Consider the following 23398-nt stretch of genomic DNA (forward strand, 5'->3'; position numbering starts at 1 on the left):
AACTCCTGAAATAATTTCTGGTCATCAGGAGGAGAGATGGACGAAGCCCCCATTTCATCTTCAAGTAATGTATGTTTCCTTTACTTCAAATAAAGTAATCTTTCCTCTATGGGAAATTGCTCCATTTCCTCTGGGCGTCCCCTCCCCGTTGTCAATCTTCTTGAGGAGGCAATAGTGCCAGTCGTATCTGTGCCAAATGAAACATGGGTGTCCTTGAAGGTAGCGGTGCCTGAGGTGAGTCAGCGGTCAGGAAAACTCTCAAGCCTTGACTGAGCTTCTTCAGTGTCGGGAGCGGCATTGGTGTCTACATTCTCATTAGTGTTGAAGTTAGGGCCATGATAGTTTTGGCGGCATTGAGCAAAACTTTCACTGGCTCCTGAATGTGGGGCCACATTAATAATTGAAGAGATCCCTTCATAAGACCTTTTCATGCATATGGAGTTTTTGGAGAGGGAAGGCAGCTGGGTTTTCTGGAGCAAATTGGAGGAGTAGCATATTCAATTCCAAGGAAATCCCATGCTCCTGAAGGATGTTTTGGATCAATACTGGCATTGAATATTGAAGTGCAGAGTCAAAACGCAGAGGTGTAGCCAAAAGCTTTGATAAACAAACCTCAGCCATGAGAGAGGAAAGTCAATGGTGTTAGAGGCATGCATGCCAGTGAGGTGTCCAAGTCACTCAGCACTGAAGCATCAAGCTGAGGAGGAATATATATTCGAGACAGTGTCGAGACTGGTAAAGCGTCTCCAAAAACTATATGAATCACAGAGGAGAATGAAAACAATGCCTCCCCCTTTGTTCTTCTCCGTGGACCCCTTCTGCAGATCAGACTACTTCTTCTTTTCCTTTCTCTTCCCCAAAACAGGGGCATTAAGGTATCTGTAAGCATGACTCTCTCTCTCGTGATGTCAAACTTTGCCAACTCTAAGGGCACTGAGGGAGTCTTTAGTGTCATCGCAGACTGAGGTGATGGAGCAGTCTGTTTTGACAAGAGCCTGCAGTCCTGGATAGTGCTGGGCCAGAGGGTCAGTTCCAGTAAGTGTTTACCTCAGGGAAGTCAACGTCAGTCTCAACAAAGAGGGCTGCACAGAGGTCTCTTTACAGTAGGTCTCAGCAAACAGGCGCACCTTGAAACTCCTGAAGGAGCACTAGGATGGTCTGGCTAATGGCTCAAAGAAACCTAGTGAGCCTGCAGTCTTAGCTGTCTGTCCTTCCTCAACCAAGGAGTAAAGGCATGGCAAATTGGGTACTGGCAGACTCGGTGAGCCTTTCCCAGGAACATTAGGCACCAAACATGTGCATCTGTCTCTGGAAAGATTGCCAAGCAGGATGCACAACTTTTGAATCGGTCTGGACCCAACATAACCTCGGGATAAACCAAGGCAAGTAGCCTCCACTACCCTAACTATACCATGCATAACTCTAACTAATTAATTATAGAAGAGAGATTAGGCTAATTAGCTCACACACACAAGAAGTAGTTCCCTTTCGCTTTCAGCAGCATTAGAGAAGAAACTGGTAGTATTAGATAGGAGTAATACTCCCTTATATGGACAGAGCTGATCATCTAAATGAGAGAGCATTCTGGCACCCTTAGGAGATGTGGCTTTGTTACACAGTCACACAGCACAATACTAAAGGAGCTAATCCCATAAGTGGCAATGCACAGAGGCCCCTGAAGAACATCAAACAAACTGGGACTGAATTACTCAAGTCCTAGCTGTACAGATTGTATTATGTTATGATGAAATACTGAAAGCCACTGAACAATAATCTCCAGGGATATAATCAGACTAGGATGTTGAATGGTTTGGAAAAAATAGCTATCAGAACTTGCATTATCACATCACCATGCTATATGAATATGTTTTAAATAAATTTTTATTCTTTACTGTTTCCAATATCTGATACAAGCCTAAAAATACACATTTTTCTACCAAATTTGTCATTGTCCTTTCAGTAAACATTGATTTATTTCCCCCATGAAACTATTTTTCATTTTCTTGATGGTGCTGGTGCACAATGATTCCAACACAATTCTGGGAATAGTCGGTTAATTAACTTATGCTCTGTTGTAGAGCCAACAGAAGCAGCTCAGAAATTGTTTCTAGGGGTAACATCACAATGGTAGCATTAAAACAAAATCTTGTGGGATTTGAAAAAACTTGGCCCTCAAAATTACATACTTAAGATCCAGAATGCATTCAAAACCAAATTATAAACAATATATGGAATTGAAAGTCACATTTTTCCTATACAGTAATTAAGTGTTCCTTTAAGTTCAACTATCATTGAATGCAGAAACTTAACTTCTGGGCATTATTTCCACAAAATGACTCTCACCTATATTGTACTGGCTTAATGAATACACTGTATCTGAGAAACTAGGATCTTGCAATAAGATCCAGGTAGATGTACTGTGCATCTACTTGGAGCTCCACTAACTGCAATGGGGTTTCATAGATATTAAGGTCAGAAGGGACCATTATGATCATCTAGTCTGACCTCCTGCACAATGCAGGCCACAGAATCTTACCCATCCACTCCTGCGAAAAACCTCTTACCTGTGTCTGAGCTACTGAAGTCCTCAAATCGTGGTTTAAAGACTTCAAGGAGCAGAGAAACCTCCAGCAAGTGACCCATGCCCCATACTACAGAGGAAGGCGAAAAACCTCCAGGGCCTCTTCCAATCTGCCCTGGAGGAAAATTTCTTCCCGACCCCAAATATGGCGATCAGCTAAACCCTGAGCATAGGGTTCAGCGTTGATGTAGAGGTCCACCCACGTAGATCCAATTGCAGAATCTAGGCCTATGCTTGCTTATTATACAGCGTTACCATTTCTCAAGTGATGTTAACATAGTCTACCCTTCTAAGTAAGGAAAAACTATTCTAAAACATTGTAAAAAGGGAAAATAAATTGCAAGAAAACATAACAGTAAATCTTGCCCAGCATCTTCTGCATTGTAGTGGCCATGCAAATACTAGGGACAAACAGGAACATCATGGCCTGATTCTCCACTGGATAGGATGATCTGAGGCCTGATACCCCACATAGTTGAACCCACTGTATTACGTTTACTGTAAAATCCTCAAAAGACACAAATTAAAAAAATTAAATACCTTTACTCTTTCCTCAAAAGGAACTACAAAAGGTAGCTCCGTCAGAATTGCAAGTTGTCGTTCTTCAGACACAGAAAGAGGTGCTGGCTCCAAACCCACTTAAAAATATGAACAAAGAGTTTATCAATTTTGGTAAAAAACTGCTTTTCTAATAGTGTTTATCTTGTAAAAATCAATTCATAAGTTGCATTCAATCAAAAAACTACACACATGAAGACAACTGGTTTAGTGCAAGCGAAGTAGCCAGCTTCTTATGAGCTGAGCCTTACCTTCCTAAAATATTACAGTTTCTACCGGTAAAGTGAAAATTGAGCAATTAAAACTTACTGCAGAGAAGATATATATAGAAATGATATGCTATTGTGTTTTTAATCTCCTTTAGAAAAATCATGTTATTTTCTGCTTTCTTAAATGTTGTTTAATACAATAGAAAAATAAAATTTTAAATATTAGAAACTTATCAGCTAATTAAGGGAAGGTTGTAATTATTATTTGCATTAAGGCAGCACCCAAAGGCCCTATCACACTGATCACAGGGCTCTATTTCCCACAATACTTTGGTATACTTAGCTTTCAACCATGGACTCTGTTTTTGTCCAGCACACCAATTTTGGTGTGACATTCTAGTGCCTCAGCCAAAACCCAACTAAGTCAACTAATTTATTTCAATAAACTTGGAAAGTGCAAAAAAAGACATTTGTCCTGTGATCAAATTAAATTTTAGTCCCTATGGAAAGTTGAAGGGAACAGCAGAAAGCTACATTAGCTGCTTGAGTGAGCAGCAAGGAGAAAATAGCCAAAGAGCATAAGGAGTTAAAGGAAAAGGCTCCCACTCCAAGATAGTCTCAAACCATGGTGCAACTCTTTTGGAACATTCTAGATGTATCCCATAAGGAGGTATTTAAGAAATAGTTCCTATTTGGGTTTTGGATACTTAAAGTATATCATCTTAATCTAATTTAATAGCAAGAAAATTAAGTTAGCTGGGCACATGCCTCATATTACAGCAAACAAATTCAAGTGCCGCATGAGACAGGAAGCCAGCACAAGATGCTACGGGCTTTATTTACCTCCTTGATGGTGTAGAGGGAGGTTCATCAAGCTACAGACTGAATACCAGATAATAAAGCCCCAGACATTTTCACTTTCTTGCTTATCATCAGAACCAGAAAAAAGCTGCTTCACAGGCAAGGCCAGGCTGTCTGCAGACAAGGTAGGGGTGGGGGGAAAGCTGAAGTAAATAGTACATGTAACTAATGGGGCCAAGGAGATTACACTGGCAGTTGCAATCCTTCCTTTGGCATCTGCTTATGGGGTGGTGATGCTTGGCTGCCCTTCTGCAGCTGGGCACCACATCAATGATCATTATCAAAGGGTGCTGTACTTTAAATTCCCCAAATCATTTCTAAGCAGAGTTATTTTAGATACTGATTTAGTGTGACATGACCCCACATATTCGTATACTTGATGAATATTCGCTTTTGGCAAGTCTCAGCATTGCAAGCCCTTGGAATTTTTGATAAAATGCTTCCTTGAGGTTACTTAGTTTCTTAGTAAACATTTTTAATTAAAGTCACTGTACGCTGCCTCTTAAGCTAAGGGTTAAAAGCATTTTAAACAGAAAGTGCATGTACAGCAAAGGTAAACCACTACCCAACTTCGACAGTTCAATTATTCTGGTCAATTAGTCAATTTTATCTGCATTTCTCCATCAAGGTTTCCATCTTTAAAAAGAAATATTGGATGGAGTCATCAATACACAGTGCATTTATAACCCAAGAGTCTGCCATTTAAGTAAATGAAAAAGCACAAATAAACACTACCATACGTGATTCAGCAGTACTTTCACACTAATTGACTTAATCCCATATGGAGTCAAGTGGGATTAAACAGATCATACGTATATTGTTATATGCTTGTTTTCACACAGTCACGCTGATCCTACCTTTCTTCTTGTCAGTGAATTTTGTGGTCATGAAGGGTGCCAGACTGACAACCCGGGAGGCTGAAGCACTTTATTTAGCTAAAAACGGACGACAGCACAGGCAACTGCAGCATGGGTTTCCTCACACAAATGTGCTTTATCCTGGACCTGGACAGGTCACTTGCAAAGGGGAGGGGGTAGTCCACATCATCCTGATATTCAGTCTGTCTCAAACAGGCAGCTATAAATTCTCTCGGCAATGTGGACGAATGTGGTGGTGGTGGATGGAGGGTCACAAGCAAAGTTACCAATGGCATCGCAAACACTGTATAAAGTTAGCAACAACGACTCATGGTACAATATTGTCTTGGTCATTTCTATCAGAGCTTAGCCTAAGTTTTGCATTTTGTATTTTCTGATAGTTATTTAGTGGAGTTAAGATGCGAAAGCATATTAATTGTGTCTTGAAACTCTGTTTTGCTGAAAGCAATATTGACGCTTCTGGTCACAAGTGCTTTGGAAAAAAACTGACTCAGACCAAGCTGGAGCTTCTGGAACAGGATGTGCCAGTTTACAGACCTGAACTTCCTGTACTGAGAGTTGACTCCCAGGAGACAGTGCTTGCTTTGGCACAAAAAGCGCTCTAACTGTGCTGAAAGAACCACTACCTTCTGGTGGAGAATGAGAGCAATGCTTCTAACGCAATACTGTCGGCTTTAATGTCAGACTTACTCCTTCCGTCTACACACACATTACACTGACCCAGGGTCCCAAGACGCTCTAGGGCTGCAGGGCCTGAGCTTGGGTCAAACCTTGACCCAGGGTTTCAGCATTATTGCTTTGCAGCGTAGACTGAGCCCCTCAGGACTTGGATCCTGGGAGTCCTCCAAAAAGCATCCTATAATCCCATGGGCCAACTTCTTTTTTCCTCTCTATCCCAAGCATCTTGAATCTACTCTGCTGAAAACAGAACCACCCTCCTTGGTGTACTGCTGCAGCTCAGTGAGTCAGCACTTAACACTTCCATTTTCTTCTGATAACCAAACATACCATCAGAGAGTCCTCTGTGTTTGTAATGGAGACTGACCATAAGAAGCCTTTTGGAAAGTGGGCGTGGGAACACAGCCTGATTTTGGTAAATCTGTGGTGCAAAGCCAGCAAAGCTGTGGAGTTTAGAAAGACTACCAGGAATGACCACACATACTAGCACATAACAAAAAAACTGGCAGCTGCCTAGTGTAGGGAGCAGATTAAGGAGCTCTAGAACAAGTACCAGAAAACCAGAGACCAAAACCGCACCTCAGGCAACTTGCTAAAACCATGCCCATTTAATGAGGAGTTTGACCAGGTACTGGACACTGCACCAAGCACAGAGCCAACGGTGGTGCATGATGACCGGGATGGTACGCTGCTGGCCCCTAAATCCAACATGGAGACTGATGGGAGCCAGCAGCAGGCACCAATTGGGGACCATGAAGTCACTCTGTTGCTGAAACTGGTCCCAGAGCAGGCTTTGGAACATGAGCAGCAGCAGCACATTCTGGGTCCACGCTTGGAGGAGCGGTTTGATGCACCCCTTGAGGAACAGTCTGCTGCTGGGCCTGCAACAGACCAGAATGGACAGAAGGCACCCCTGAGCCCGGTAAGTTTCTGACTCCATTTTAATGTTTATTAATGCAGTAATGGGAGGGATTTCTGTTCTACGAACCAATAAGTTATGAGAAGCCTCAGTTAGCAGCATGCGTCAGCTAATGGCAGATTGTATACCAGTACCTTGGGGGTCCCCCTTCTCTCCCAGACGCAGTTCAAAAAGGCGACCAGAAAATGCAAAGAGTAAACACCTTTAAAGTGAACTTTTACTGGAAAGACACAGATTTTTGCTAAGGCCGTTCCTGTTTCTTAAAAATAACTTAACATTGCCATGTGTACAAGTATGTCACTTTGTAAACATTCAGCAGTCTAACAAGCTGCCTTGAAACAATGAACTGTATGGGGGTGGGGTGTGTAGAAATGTGTTCCATTCCCAAATCTAGTCCATTTCAGTTAGAGGTAGTCCATGAAGTCCACAGGGACAAAATCATTTGTCCCAAATAAAACTGTGGTTTGAAATTTTGTCCAGAAATGTGCTGGGGTTGCAGGATGGCAGGGAGGAGGAAAGCTGTGGAGTTCTGCCTGTTTGCATGCTGTCATAGCAGGCTAAGCCATTTGGAAGCTAACACAGCATCCTGTTCATTCCCTCATGAATTCTGAGCCAATCCTGGGTACTGATGGCTGCAAACTTCTCCTGTAGCAGGAACTCCAGATAGGTAGTCACGTTTTGGGGAATGGTGCATTTTCCAAGGCCACCTCGGTAGCTGACCAGCCCACTCCACTCACAGATATGCTGTTCAGTCACTATATATTTGAATACTTCTGTTACATAAACTGCAAGTTTCGCACTAGCAGCTTGGAGTAACATCTCCCTTTGCCAGTTGGGCACCACAATAACTGTTATATCCTCCAAAATGCGAAAGGCCTGAAATGATAGAAAAAGCTTTTGTAGCAAAGCCACTGATGGCAGCATTCCCTCCCCAATCCAAGTAGTTTTTCAATTTTCTAAAATCAAAAAAGCAGCTTTGCATTTTTAACTTACCATGCCTGAAATTCTTTTGCTGGCATTAGCCAAGCTGTGTCCAGGGAGCTTTTGTGGTCTGAAGCATCCCTCTCACAATATATTGAAGTTCAGTTTGTAAAAATATCATTTTATGTCCTTGAAATTCCACAAGGCTTTTTCCTGTGCTCCTGCAAGTGAGCTATTTGAGACAATAACCCTCTGTTTCTTGTCCTGTTCCAGGTCCCTTGACCTCTACTGGCTGCAGTACCTCCACATTCATGGACTGTTCAAAAAAAAAAACAACCCAAAAACCACTGGTTACTAACCTTCTGTAACTGTTGTTCTTCAAGATGTGTTGTATGTGTCCATTCCAATGAAGGTGTGTGTGTGCCCCAAGCACAGTCACTGGAAATTATTCCCTCAATGGTATCCGTCAGTTCGGCTCTGGAGCCCTCTGGTGCTGCGCACTCATAGTGCCAGTATAAAGGGACCGGTCGACCCCAGGCACCCTCAGTTCCTTCTTTCTGGCCAACTCCAATAGGCGGGGTAGGAGGGCAGTTCTTGGAAATGGACATGTGCAACATCTCAAAGAACAACAGTTAAAGGTTAGTAACCATTTTTTCCTCTTTGAGTGATTGCACATGTCCATTCCAATGTAAGTGACTCTCAAGTTGCTGAATAGGTGGTGGGCTCAGAGTTCACAGACATGCTGACTGCAACACAGCTCAACCAAATCTGACATCGTCCTTGGCCTGTTGGGTGATGCATAACGAGAAGAGAATGTATGCACTGCAGCTTTGCAAATGTCCTGAATAGGAACCTGTGCCAGAAATGACAGATTTCAGAGTAGCAGAGTAGCAGCCATGTTAGTCAAAAAGCTTATGCTCAAATAAATTTGTTAGTCTCTAAGGTGCCACAAGTACTCCTTTTCTTTTTGTGCCAGAAATGCTGCTGAGAATGCCTGTGCCTCTGTGGAGTGAGCAGTTAGGATAGGTGGGAGTGGAACACCCACTAGTTCATAACATGTGTGGATACATGATATGATCCAAGAGGAAATTCTCTGAGCAGACACGGGAAGACCTTTCATCCTGTCTGCTACCGCTTCAAATAGCTGGGTGGACTTCGGGAACAGTTTGTTCCTTTTTATGTAGAATGCTAGCACACATCTAACAGCCAATAAGTGAAGCTTCTGCTCTTTCCTGTTTGCATGCAGCTGAGGATAGAAAACTGACAAGAAGATAGTTTGACTACTATGGAACTGGGAAACCACTTTTGGGAGAAATGTGGGGTGCGGATGCAACAGCACCTTATCTTTAAAGAAATCTGTGTATGGCAGTTCCGAAGTGAGGGCACGGATCTCTGAAACCCTCCTAGAAGAAATGCTGGCCACTAAGAAGGCCACTTTCCAGGAGAGGTGGAACATGACACTAGCAGCTCTAATGGTGAGCCCATAAGCTTTGATAAGACCAGACTGAGATCCCAAGGAGGGACGGGCTCTCATACTTCGGGGTACATCCTCTCTAGGCCCTTAAAGAAACACGGACATCTTGTGAGAATATCAACCTGAGGGAGGGGGAAGCCGGTATCACTGCAAGGTGAACCTTGATCAACAAGATAGCCAAACTCCGCTGTTTCAGGTGTAGTAGGTAGTCCAGAACGATCTGCAGCGATGACCTTGTCGGCAAGACCTCTATCTGGTCATCCCAGCGAGCGAACCACTTCCACTTAGTGAGGTTAAGTGGCCCTGTTAGAGGGTTTCCTATTACCTAACAGGATCTGTCAAACCTGCTTCAAACAAGCTTGCTCTCCCAGATTCAGCCATGGAGCTTCCAGGCCATCAGGTGGAGAAGCCAAGGTTTGGGTGAAGCAGATGACTGTGGTCCAGAGAGATTAGGTCTGAGTGCAGAGGGGTCTGGGTGTCGCCACAGAGAGGTCGAGCAGGGTGGCGAACCAATGCTGGGGGAGGGCCATGCCAAGGCTATCAGGATGACCTTCACTCAATCTTATTTGATCTGTAGCAGGACCTTGTGTATGAGTGAAATAGGAGGGAATGCATAGTATAGGTGACCCTTCCATGGAAGTAGGAAGATGTCCATTAGCAACCCCAGGCTGTGGTCCTGCAGGGAGCAGAGCTGATGACACTTCCTGTCACGAACAGGTCTACCTGGGGAGACCCCCACTTCTGGAAAATGTTCTTCACTAAATCCGGTCGAAGAGACTACTCGTGGTGATCGGAGAAAGACCTGCTGAGGCAATCCACCAGCCCAATCTGCGCTCTTGACAGGAAGGAGGCCTTGAGATGAATTGAATAAGCTATGCAAAATTCCTACAGCCAAACTGCCTATTGACATGGGGATGGAGGGGAGGGGGACAACGAACCCCTCCCTGTTTGCTGATATAGAACATGGCCACTGTGTTGTCTGTGAGAAACAAGACAGTCTTTCCCACAAGATGAGGTAGGAACGTCCATCATGCCAGACGGACTGCCCTGAGCTCCCTGATGTCGATGTGCAGAGAGAGTTCTTCATGAGACCAAAGGTCTCGGGTCCTCAAGGGATCCAGGTGAACTCCCCAGCCTAGCACCAATACGTCAGAGACCAGGGAAATCGATGGTTGGAGCCAAGAAAATGGGACACCTGCGCAAACCACCAGCAGATCTAGCCACCAGTCAATGGAGGTGACAATCAGGGGAGGAACCATGACAACTGAGTTCAGATGTTGGCAGTTTGGAGTATATACTGAGGCCAGCCACGTCTAGAGAGGCCTGAGGTGTAGTCTTGCATACTGGACCACATAAATACATGAGGCCATGTGGCCCTGCAGCCTTAGGCAAGATCTGACTGTGGCAACTGGGTGCCCTTGGAGGGCTGTGATTGCCTGGAAATGACCTTCTGGGAGGAAGGCCCTGGCCTGGGAAGAGATGAACACTTCTCTGATAAACTCTATCCTCTGCATTGGGATGAAGAGGGACTTTTCAACATTATTAGCAGGTCTACGGTTTGGAAAGACGACCGAATAAGGAGAATGCTGGACTCCACCTGAGCTCTGGACCGAGCTCTGACCAGCAAGTCGCCCAGATATGGGTAAATTTTCACCCCTTGCCTCCTCAGGAAGGCCACCCCTACCACCATGCATTTCATAAATACTTGTATGGCTGCCGACAGGCTGAACGAGAGGACTGCAAATTGGTAGTGTATGTGGTCCACAACAAATGTGAGGAACCTCCAGTGTCCTCAGAAGATTGTGATATGAAAGTAAGCATCTCTTAAGGGCGGTGTATGAGGGCAGCATACCAGTCCCACTAGATCCAGGGAGGGAATGATGGAAGCCAATGAGACCATGCAGAACTTTAGCTTCTTGAGGTAGCTGTTGAGCTGGTGCAGGTATAGAATAGGTCTAAGACCACCCTTGACTTTTGAGATTAGGAAATAATGGGAGTAGAACCCCTAGTCCCATAGGTTTTGTGGAGCCTCTTCTATGGCACCCACCGTTTAGGAGGCACTGAACTCCCTGGTCTAGCAGTTGTTCATGAGGCTCTTGCTATAGATGTCCCCACTTCTACAGATGAGGAGAATTCCAGTCTGGCCTCTTGCGGGAGTAAGTCCTTAAACTTTGACATGGAGTCCCACATGTTGAAATCATATCTGCTCAGGAGCGCCTGCTGGTTAGCGATCCTGAGCTGCACCCCCCACAGTTGAGTAGACCTTTCTACCAAAAAGGTCCAGCTTTTTTGAGTTCTTTGCTTTGAAAAGTTGCCCCTTGCAAACTCTGTCGTTCCCATTCATTGGCCACAGCAACCACCAGGGATCCCGGGTAGGGGAGGATGCATATACAAGAACTCATACCCATGAGCTACTACAAAGTACTTTGTTTCAGTCCTCATGGCTGTGGCGGGAAAGAAGCAGCGATTGCCTTTTTATTGGGTCCATAATGGCCTCCTTGAGAGATAATGCAACTCTTGACCGGCCCATTGTGGTCAGGATGTTGACCAAAGTATGGGAGGAGTCCTCTACCACCTCCACCTGTATGCCCAAATTTTCAGATACTCTTTTAAACGGCTCCTGGTGCATCTTAAGACATCATCAGAAAGTGATGCGCCCATCCCCATCAGCTGAAGGCGCTCCTCATCTTCCACACTGGATGGGTCCTGGGGTACCAGCTCCTGGTACTTGGCACCAGACTCTGTGCCAGAGTTTGGATCAGGGACTGCCATTGAGTAGGAATGCCTTGACTGGTGTCTCTGAATGGAGAGAAAACGGTCCATGAGTTCCAAAATGGCCACTGCATAGGCACCAGCCAGGGAGCCAAGTACTCAAAGGCAACACCTGGCTTGGGTCCACCACTGGGTAGGGCCGACAGGAGGTGTGCTGGGGTGACTTCTGGCACAGGAGGAATACATCTAATTCCAATGACGAGGAATCACTGCCCTGCGACCACACCAAAGTGGATCCCACTGGTGCTGGCTACCAGTGCCAAGGAGGGGAGGACCAGGACAGGGCCATCATGGCCGGCTTCCCTTTAAATGGCACCGTGGGTCTTGGTACTGAACAGTAACTGATGGCCACATGCTCCCTTCTGTCCACTGGCACCGACCCTTGTACCGCTGGTCAGGGCAGCACCAACAGTAAGAAAAGGTCCCTGGCTGCAGTGAAAGCCTCCGGTGTGGATAGCATTGCAATAGTGCCGGCACCATGCTGACCCTCCAGTGCTGACAGATTGTCTGGTACTGGACTTAACAGTGCCTGCGTCAGGGCCAGAGTCAATGGCACTGACTGTTGGGATGCCAGAACCAGGGAGTGGCCTGACCTAGGTCGCACTCTGCATTGGTTTCCATGCCTAGCTGTCCTTGGGGTTGGGGAACATCCCCTCTTGCCCAGCAGCTTCCTCCTCTTCTTGCTCAGCATCAGCAACAGCAAATGGTGCCGAGACTCCTGGAGGGTGGCAGGAGTGTTCCCCACAGATGCCTCAGTGCCAAGTCCAACCTGCACGGCTCCGAGGAAAGTCACGGCAGTGCCTCCATCAACAAGGACTTCAGCCTAGCTTCCCAGTACTTTTTGGTATGGGGTTTGATATCTCTGCAAATTTTGCAGCGATCCCCTAGGTGAGCTTTCCCCAAATACTTCAGGCAACAGGAGTGCGGGTTACTCAGGGGCTTAGCCTTGTTGCAACAAGGCCTGGAGCCTGGCGACCGAGGCATGGCTCAGTACTGGGAGCAGAGGAAACTCCGCTAATCTGAAGAGAATAACTAACAGCTAACAACTAACAAAATAGGAACGACAATCTCTGAAAATTATATATAAACAGCAATACAGTCCACAGAGAACTTGCAAGAGCAAGAGGAAGTTCCAGAGACAGTCACAAGCAGTAAGAAGGAACTGAGGGGACATGGGGTCAGCTGGCCCCTTTATACCAGTGCTATGAGCGTGCGGCACCAGGAGGCACCAGAGCCGACCAACGGACACCACTGAAGGAAAAGTTTCCGGCAACTGTGCTTGGGGTGTGCACATACCTACATTGGAATGGCCACCTGCAATGACTCAAAGAAGAAGGAACATTTGGTGACGATCCTATGGTTGAAGTGCTAGACAGGGCCAACAAGCAGGGCCAGTACCAAAGACAGAGGGATTTGTGGCTAGAGGAAAGGCCTGCCGACAGGCAAGAGAAAAGGCTCAGGCTGGCTGCAGGACAGAGGACTGAGTTTTAGCATGGGATCAAGTGCCTGCTTCATAGATCCTGGAACAGGAATGGCAGCTAAGATAGGACAGAGCTCAGCAGAAAAAGCTGTCTGAGTGACTCATTTCACTAACGACTGCAAGAGCAGCAGCTCCTGCTGCATCACACACACCACAATCTAAGTCCTGGTGCGGTACCCGTGCTATGGTCCAGAAGCAGCTGGGAAGCCTCAATGGCTGGGTGGTCCAGGCAATCAGGCCCCATCAGTGGCTGGGCCGGGCAACCTTGCCCATGCAGCCCTCCATATTGACCCCCTTCCATTGTGGATGCCTCCAACTCCCTCCCACAGTTCTGCATGCACAGCAAAGGGGGAAAGAAGGAAAAGGAGAACAGGTGGCCAGAGGACATGACACAGTAGGGGGTTTGCGTCTTGTACTTGGTTTCACTGTTCACACTTCAGAGTGGTAGCCGTATTAGTCTGTATCAGCAAAAAGAACGAGGAGTACTTGTGGCACCTTAGAGACTAACAAATTTATTTGAGCATAAGTTTTCATGGGCTAAAACCCACTTCATCGGATGCATGCAGTGGAAAATACAGTAGGAAGATGTAGATAGATAGATATATGTATATACACACACACAGAGAACATGAAAAAATGGGTGTTGCCATACCAACTATAACTAGAGTAATCAGTTAAGGTGAGCTATTATCAGCAGGAGAAAAAAAACTTTTTGTAGTGATAATCAGGATGGCCCACTTCCAACAGTTGACAAGAAGGTGTGAGTAATAGCAAGGGGAAAAAATAAGCATGGGGAAATATTTTTACTTTGTGTAATGACCCATTCACTCCCAGTCTTTATTCAAGCCTAATTTAATGGTGTCCAGTTTGCAAATTAATTCCAATTCAGCAGTTTCTGCCATCATGTGCCAGCAATGCCCCTCTGCCATGTACACTGGCCAAACTGGACAGACTCTACGTAAAAGAATAAATGAACACAAATCAGATGTCAAGAATTATAACATTCAAAAACCAGTCAGAGAACACTTCAATCTCCCTGGTCACTCGATTACAGACCTAAAAGTCACAATACTACAACAACAAAACTTCAAAAACAGACTCCATTGAGAAACTGCTGAATTGGAATTAATTTGCAAACTGGACACCATTAAATTAGGCTTGAATAAAGACTGGGAGTGGATGGGTCATTACACAAAATAAAACTATTTCCCCATTCTTATTTTTTCCCCCTGCTGTTACTCACACCTTCTTGTCAACTGTTGGATATGGGCCATCCTGATTATCACCACAAAAGGTATTTTTTCTCCTGCTGATAATAGCTCACCTTAACTGATTACTCTCATTATAGTTGGTATGGCAACACCAATTTTTTCATGTTCTCTGTGTGTATGTATATACATCTATCTATCTATCTATCTACATCTTCCTACTGTATTTTCCACTGCATGCATCCGAAGAAGTGGGTTTTAGCCCAAGAAAGCTTATACTCAAATAAATTTGTTAGTCTCTAAGGTGCCACAAGTACTCCTCATTCTTTTTACTGTTCACACGTGTTCATGTACTTTGTTTTTATGTTTTTTTCCTGTCAGATTCTGTTGTTACTGATGTTTTGGTGTGGTATTGAAAGCTGGCCTCCCCAGAAATGGTGAAGGTTGTACTTTTCTAATACATGTTTATAAATAAAGTTTATTTCATCAAGATGGTTTACTGCTATCACTGCTTCACATCATGTAATCAAAATAATAAAGGTAAACAGATTATCATGAACAATTAGGAATGAGCATGACAATACTATCCTCAATACAGTTATCTATAGCAATTCACATTTCAATCACTCTCTTACATCATTCCATACCGTGAATAATTCCCCTCCCCCCACATTTCATAAGTGATCATGTCATTCATTAGTACTCTCCCCACAATCAATGAGTCCCCATACTGCTGCCACAAACAAGCAAGTTCATAAAGGTACTAGTCCTTCTCTTCCATTGGGCCACGCAAGTCCATAATATGGGAGCACAAAGCACCCATGACTTCTGTTGCCTGAGTGCATCCAACTCCATTGAGGGTAGCAATTTGGTGGCCCCTCACGGTCAGAGATTCCATTCGGGGGGAAATGGTGCACTTCTGGCTTCACAAAGATTGTGAAGAGCACAGTAATGTGGACAGTACTGACGACACTGGAATCCAAATGGGTCTGTCAACATTTCCAATGGGATTTCAATCTGTCAAAAGCATTTTCAGCAACAATTCTGCACATGCTGAGAATATAATTAAACCACCTTTTGCCAAGGGCCTCTGAAATCAGCGTAGTTTCAGAAGCCAAAGCAAAAGCAAATATGCAGCTCCCCAGAATAATGGTGGGGACAGTAACTCCGTTTATGACAATGTCATTTGGTGGGAATAGTGTCCCAGCCTGTCCATAAATGTAGACTCCTGATCAGCAAAAAACGTTGGCATCATGAACTTTCCCAGTGCAACCCACACAGGCGTTCATAAATCACACTCTGTGGTCCACAAGGGCCTTCATATGAATGTAGTAGTATCCTTTGCAGTTTATGTACTCATGTGCTCCTTGAGGAGGGTAATCTATGGGCACATGAGTCCCATCAATGGTCCCAGCTATAGTCCATAGAGCTAGCTTTGCATTTTATTTAGCAGTAATACAAGAAACCTACAGGCCTATCCTATTAGCTTAAGCAATTTGCATAAGGCTTTGAGGCTTATGAGCCGTAGCATAATTTAGTGGCTCAACAGTGGCCATGAATTCTGGGGATCTGGGAACATTGTGATTAAGGGGGAGTTTGTACAAAATAATATATGGTAACCGCAGGAACACTGAACTCATACTAGGCTTGGATGTTTTACTATAGAAACACTGGCAGATGCTAAACAATGAACTTGCCATGGCAACAAACTGACATGTATGATAAGTTGAAATCATTAATAAAAGAAGCTATAGAACGAAGACACTGCAACATTAGTAGGGTGAGGAAGTTGGATATGGACAAAGGAGGCTGGGCATTTATATGAATATTCATGGCAACCGTCAGGCCCTATAACAGGCCAGACCATCACGTAAGGGGTAGAATCTGGACCATCAAACTCATTTGGCAGGACAGGGTAGATGACAACTTGTCTTTTACCACCAGATCCCCAAGAAAGGGTGTGAGTATATGCGAGGAATGGTACAAGAGATTACCTTTAACATTATATTACTGCTATATTATTTTTATGTGGTTTGGAGCATTTGTCTCTCTATTTATTGTACTAATAAAATTGCTTAAAGCTTTGCTTTGCGCTTGGTGAGAGTGTCATCTCTGTACACTTCAGGGTTCCCAACCAGATATTGAACTTGATAACCTGAATTCTGTTGTGCCTGATTCTGGGACTAGAACTCATCAACCCCAGCTCTTTAAATTAGTATTAACTGGAAAATATTAATAGAATCAGTAACCACTTAAAAAATTAGGCAACACAGCACAGTTTGGAAACCCCATTCTCTGAAAGCCAGAAAATACTTCAGGAATATTTTATGCCCCCCACTTTGGGTCAAACCATGTGACTGATTGCCTCAGAAACCTCTGCCACCACTTTACCCAGAGTTGATTTTCCAACACCAAACCGGTTGGCAATGGACCTGTAGCAGTGTGGGGTAGCCAGCTTTCAGACGGCTACAGCAACCTGCTTCTGGCCTAGGAAGGGTGGCCTCATCCATGTGTCTTTATGCTGGAGAGTTGGGGTTAGCTGCTCATAAAACTCCAGAAACATAGCTGTCTTCAAGTGAAAGTTCTGACCCACTGCTGGTCATCCAAAGTCTGAATGACCATGTGATCCCACCAGCCTGTGCTTGTGGCTCTGGTCCAGAAGCACCTGTCTACATATGCAAAAAGAAAAGGAGTACTTGTTGCACCTTAGAGACTAACCAATTTATTTGAGCATAAATAAATGCATCTGATGAAGTGAGCTGTAGCTCATGAAAGCTTATGCTCAAATAAATTGGTTAGTCTCTAAGGTGCCACGAGTACTCCTTTTCTTTTTGCAAATACAGACTAACTCGGCTGTTACTCTGAAACCTGTCTACATATGGGGCATCAGCAGCTATACCAAGCGTTAATGAGCAGAATCAGCCAATTCAAGTCTGCCATTCCTGGGTACTTCTTCACCTCCATCATAAACTATGTCAGGTGCCTTTGGTGGGTCATAAAATGCTGCCGAAATGTCCGCCTGTTTCTTACAGAAGCTCTGCCCATTTCCTGACACAGGAGTGAAAATGCAAGCAACAGAAGTTCTTCTAAAGGTTCCTCCTCCATGTTGCTGCCTCCGGTAGCTGGGAATGCACTAATCAAAATGACTGCTTAGCAGGCTGTGTTGGCGAGCTGTTCAAACTTCCTGTAATGTCAGGATGGACCGTCAAGTTTTCCCACAGTGCACCACAAAGGGCTAGAGAGTGACCACATTTTGGTGGGGGCTAAGGAGTCTGGGATATGGTTGGTTTGACTAAGGTCTGTGTACTGCAGTGTGGATGCCAGAGCCCCAGGTTCAAGCCTGGGTTAGAAAATTCCTAATCTAGGGTTAACAATCAGTGTAGATGCTCAAGCCCTGTGTGTTCTCTAACCCAGGGTCAGCTGACTTGAGTCCCATTAACCCCACTTGGGCTTATATTACAGTGTAGACATACCCACAGAAGGCCAGGAGCAATCTGGGCCGATTGCCAAATATATCCTGATGCTGAAGTCTTCCTCTCCTTCGATTGCATGAATTCAGGAGGGGAATATCTCAAGGTCTCAATAAGGAGGTATATGAAGTTAGAAACTTTGAACAGGGTGCATGAGTCGAGGCTGTCTTGAAACCTCCTCCCTTGGTCTCTCACCTGGAAGTTCTGCCCTGTCCAGTGAGCCACAGCTCAATATCACCAAAATGAAGCATTAGTGACCCAAATGCCTGGAGCAGAATACACTTGGCAGAACCCTAGTCTTCAGTGGTGATGTTGTCTATACATGAAGCAGCCTCCTGGGCTTACTGAAGACGTGGGAAAAACTGAGTTTTTGCCAACTCAGGCAGTGCTAGCAATGAGTCCTGGCACTTGATATTCTTGGCCAACTTGAGCTTCTGCTTTGAAGGTTTACCCACTCTGAAGCACTTCAAACGTCCTTTTGTTGGATTTACAAGAGTTTCCCTGAGGGTGGGAGGCCCTCAAGGAGTTGGAGGTGCCCCCCACCTTTCTCAGGACCCAGGTTAACACCTGGAGGCATATCTGGCACTTCCTGTACAACATGGATGACTCTTGAGGCAGACAACTAAACAGAAATGACAGTCTGTATTCCACAGTGTTACGCTGAGGTCATACCTCCCTCCCACAGAATTTCCCAAACCCAGAACTGCAGAGATGTGATTCTTATTCCCTCTGAGGGCATTATGTGTTGTGCACCCTTTCTCCCACTTTCCCTAGCTACATGAACTTGGGAAAGAAAGAAATCCCAAGGGTCTGATAAATTCAAGCTGGCAGGAGCAGACACAAGCAGCAGCCTCAGCAGGTTCTGCAGCAGGAACTAATGGACACTCATGGTATCATGAGAGTGCACAGTTTTTACTCTGTATATTCTCTCTTCTGTGCTGATAGGCTGAAGTGACGAGACTGCGATGCAGGGAGGAAGAAGCTAACAGCCATTCTCCACTTCCCCTGCTCTGTCCTCCTCTCGTGCCCAATCTTCCCAACTTCCCTCAAGTTTAAGGACCCTATCTTCCATTCCTTTCTCAAATATTCACTTAAGCAAAATTATATCCTAAAAGAAGTGGAGTGAAGATACACAGGTTTGAAAAGCAGCTGATTGTGCAGTGAAGTTTCTCCCTCACATTTACATATTATGGCAAATAAAGCTCATTTGTTATATTTATATATTAATGGGTAGCTTTTTAAAACATGAATTTTCCATCAAAGAAAATAAGAGTACAATGAGATGCTTTTATATATTATACAATAGTCCAATTTTATATGTATTATATTTATATTATGTACACACACACACACACAAAGCCTAATCATTTCTTCACCGTATCATTGATGTAAGTAGGAATGGCAGCAGAAGGCTTAAGGGAAGCTGCTTCTTCCAATCAGGAAGAAATGTTACAATTATAGGTATTTTAAAAAAATATGAAACTACTCTAACTCTACATCACAGTCAGTCGCATTTTAAATAAATGAGGGTACTGAGAACAAATTACAACTTAGAGACTACATTGCTATTAGGAACCATTATGGTTAGCATGAACTATTCAACTGAATTTTGAAAACCTACATTTCCTTGGTATAACCACCACCTATGAGAGACAAATTGAGATTGCTCCAGTTCCTAAGGCAAAAGTGATGTAGACACAGTATCTTACCATCCAAAGTAGACTGCAGTGGTCCTATTCTTCCCATCCTTCTGACTCTCCAAACGTGTCTGGCTGATGGCACATAAAGCTGTGTAACCTAGTAAATTAATAAACCTTGTAGTTAAACATTTCCTATTAAAGATGCAAATAAATACATGCTTAAATAGTACGCTGATGAGTCCAAGCAGTTGTGTTGGAAAATCTAAATTGTTATTAAAATTATATTCAGCTAAAACTAGAGTGAATGCAATGTTAAGATAGAAAAATCAAGAACTCAAAAATCAGAACGTGATGGGGGAAAGGTAAGCCTTAACTCTGCCTCATCGTGGTTATGACTTAAAGTATGGTTGTAAAACACTGGTGAAATACAATATACAGTATAATTCACACTACCAATTACTGTATATCACATACAGTAAATTACAGTACTTAACACACATTCTTCAGTTATAGTTTGTTTTTTTAAGTGTCAAATGAAAACTCATTCCTTTCAGCATTTCTGTGAAATATCCAGGCACAAGATCTTAAATAAATAAATAAATTAAATAAAATGAAATGAAATAAAATAAAATAAAATAAATAAATAAATAAAAAGCAAGCAAGCAAGCAAGCAAGCATGCATGAAGACCTGGACCATTCCAGAAATTTAGATTATCTCAAACTTTGGGAAGTTTCAAGTGTGTAGATCACATAAAATAAACAGAATTTTTTATTGTGCACGCGCAACACTACTAGCTGCTAAGAGTTATACAGTGAAAACTGCTGGACCAGTTTACTTCAAATTTGGCTTGTTTCTTAGATCCAAGCCTTCAACTGTTCCAGTTATGCTTGAGCAAATTTTTGACTGGTATATTAGTATTCCATCTCTAACACACATACACACACTCTTCAGAAACAACAGGCATGATTTTGCTTTAACTTTAAAGGAAATAAAATCTCTCTCTTTTCACACAACAAACAGTCAACCTGTGGAACTCCTTGCCAGAGAATGTTGTAGAGGGCAAGACTATAACAGGATTCAAAAAAGAACAAGATAAGTTCATGGAGTATAGGTCCATCAATGGCTATTAGCCAGGATGGGCAGGGATGGTGTACCTAGCCTCTGTTTACCAGAAGCTAGGAATGGGTGACAGGGGATGGATCACTTGATGATTGCCTGTTCTGTTCATTCCCTCTGGGGCACGTGGCACCGTCCACTGCCGGAAGAGAGGATACTGGGCTAAATGGACCTTTGGTCTGACCCAGTATGGCCATTCTTATGTTCTCTTCTAGGTTGAGAACATAAGAACATTTTTATTTCAAAAGCAAAACTTGACTGCTTCCACTACAATTCAGAGAAATCCTCTTTCAGTGAAGTAATTCTTACCATAATGTATATTCCTTATAGTGAGAAGAGGCTCACTATGACCCAAATTGTAATTTGCCCATTCTAATATATCGAGACAATTTGGGACTTGCATTCTCCTTTCACTATAAATAGAACATTACTACATCCAGGGTCACTGTAAGTAGGGTCCACTTTACAAATTGGTAATACGACTACATGTAACATCTTCTGATTAGCTGCAAGACTAACGAGAGATGTTTCAGAGAACAGCAACATATGTCTAGATTTTAAACTAAGTTAATTCCTGTGCAATATCGATGCCACACTTGAAAAGTAATTCTCATACTTCATAACAAATATCTGACTATGTATTACAACATCATATAATTTAGTCTTGCACTAGCTGTTACTAGTGTACATACTGCAGGTCATTTCTTTCTTCCAAGAAAATCTGATTCCTTGTATTTGGAAGTTTAAATATATTTGATAAAATACAGACAAGATGGGGAAACTCAAGGTAAACATCTAAAATGTTGTGTGAAGAAACATTATTGTTACCTTATCTGCTTTAATGTTTTCTTGCTCTGACAGCCAGTGATTTGGTGGACAGAAATTTCTCCTTGTGTCTCTAGATTTCAACATTTTCACTAAATTAGTGATGACCTAGATGACAGAAACAGTTCTATTCAATATGAACCAGTCACTAAATGAAACCATGCAAAGGAAAGGCAATTCTTCAAAGCAAATTTCTAAAGAAGTCCTGTAATAGTGTGTCAAGTTAAATTATTTTTCCCCCTAAATAACACTACATTGTTCTTATTGCTAAATACTTTAGAAGACGAGATTAGCAATTGAGATCTGGCCATAAATCACCACCAGAATTAGTTTACTGAAAAGTGGTTCCCCTTCTGCAGATCACAGAATATCTCTAACGTATAAAAAAATTATATGCTAACTCAGGAAGGCTAAAAGTAATCACATCAGCACAAAATAATTTCCTTCTGTAAGATCATTTATTAAAAATAAGAGCTAATTTTAAGTATTTATACTGTGCTTATCAAGGTACCTGAGCACTTAGAATATATACCAAATGTATAAGATTTTTAAACATTTTTACATTAAGCATCATATCACCTGTCCCATATTCTAAGACTGAGTATACATTTCAGGCTGACAGCTCCAATTTTAGATTAGAAAAATTGTTTTTTTAAGAACATTCCCCATTTCTTCTTCTCCCACCCTGCCCCGCACCAAACACATTTTTCACAGACACCAGATACTGATCTAATATAAAAAAAAAATCAATTATATTTAGTCTTGAAATTGTATAACTCCAATCTTCTCACCAAAATATTTTATATATTCATACATATTTATTTAAAATTGCTTAATTTTTGTCAAAAGAGGTAAGGCCATTTCAATATCAGATGGTCCAAGAGGATAAGAGTAAACACAAAAATCGATATTTCAATATATTTATATAACAAAACAAGGAAGCTGGGGAAAACACTTATCCTGGGCACTAGGCACCTCTGACAATTTAAAAAATATAAAGGACACATCAGCAGCTCCCCCAAACCAGAAAATAACCAGTCAGAAATATCAAGTCAAACAGTACCTTTACAATACCCTACTGCACCCACAAATATCACCCTGATCACATCCCTCCTACTCCCAAATCTGGGTACAAATATTTGAAATGACTTAGTAACCCGACCCAAATATATGTAATAAACAAATGGAAGGACGCGTTATACTTTTACAGAAGAACTAGCCTAAAGCAAGTTATCAAAGCTACCACAAGTAGGAATACACTTTGCCACTTAAAATTATAGCACTTGAAAAACAAGTAGAAGAAATGCACAGACAGTGCTTTCAAGGTATTTCTTGCTGAACCACAGTCTTCATGGGCAGGTGTCAAAAGCAACAAAGAACTTAATGGACCTTCCAAAGAGCTTTGTCTCTAGATACTAAACAAAGGACCTTTTAATATCCAGTTTGCAAAGGAAGGTCCTGCAGGTTGGAATAAGTCTGAAAGAAAATGCTATTAGGAGAATTGTTTGATTACACAGGAATTCTTTCATCATCTTGCCCTTGTAAAATTCGATGCAAGCTAGATGAGTCATTAAAGTTCTGAGATTCCATTAGCCGCCCCCACCTCCCCCCAGTTACAAAATCTAGAAAGAAATCTTCCATGTGAAGTAAAAGGATGTGTTAATAAAAAAATTTAAAAGAAGCTTAAAGAAGACTGCATTAAATTAGCTGGGACTGGAATTACCCCAACAAAATGTATTGGATTCTTTAAAATGAAAAGCACAATAAACAAAAAAGATTCCTTTGAATTTGTTTATATTTTTTAAAA

General features: G+C 43.0%; 1 protein-coding gene across 2 annotated transcripts in view; it reads right to left on the reverse strand.

Moving 5' to 3' along the window:
• Nucleotides 1-23398, reverse strand: part of UBE3C (ubiquitin protein ligase E3C) — a 170883-nt gene that overhangs the window by 66022 nt on the left and 81463 nt on the right. For both annotated transcript variants that reach the window (XM_077808366.1, XM_077808367.1), the window contains 3 exons: nt 21595-21699; nt 19719-19806; nt 3122-3219 (listed from right to left, as the gene is read on the reverse strand). In XM_077808366.1, the coding sequence (XP_077664492.1) occupies nt 3122-3219; nt 19719-19806; nt 21595-21699 (291 nt within the window). The remainder of the gene's footprint in view (nt 1-3121; nt 3220-19718; nt 19807-21594; nt 21700-23398) is intronic.

Source organism: Eretmochelys imbricata, chromosome 2 (assembly GCF_965152235.1).
Source record: "Eretmochelys imbricata isolate rEreImb1 chromosome 2, rEreImb1.hap1, whole genome shotgun sequence".
Taxonomy (NCBI): domain Eukaryota; kingdom Metazoa; phylum Chordata; order Testudines; family Cheloniidae; genus Eretmochelys; species Eretmochelys imbricata.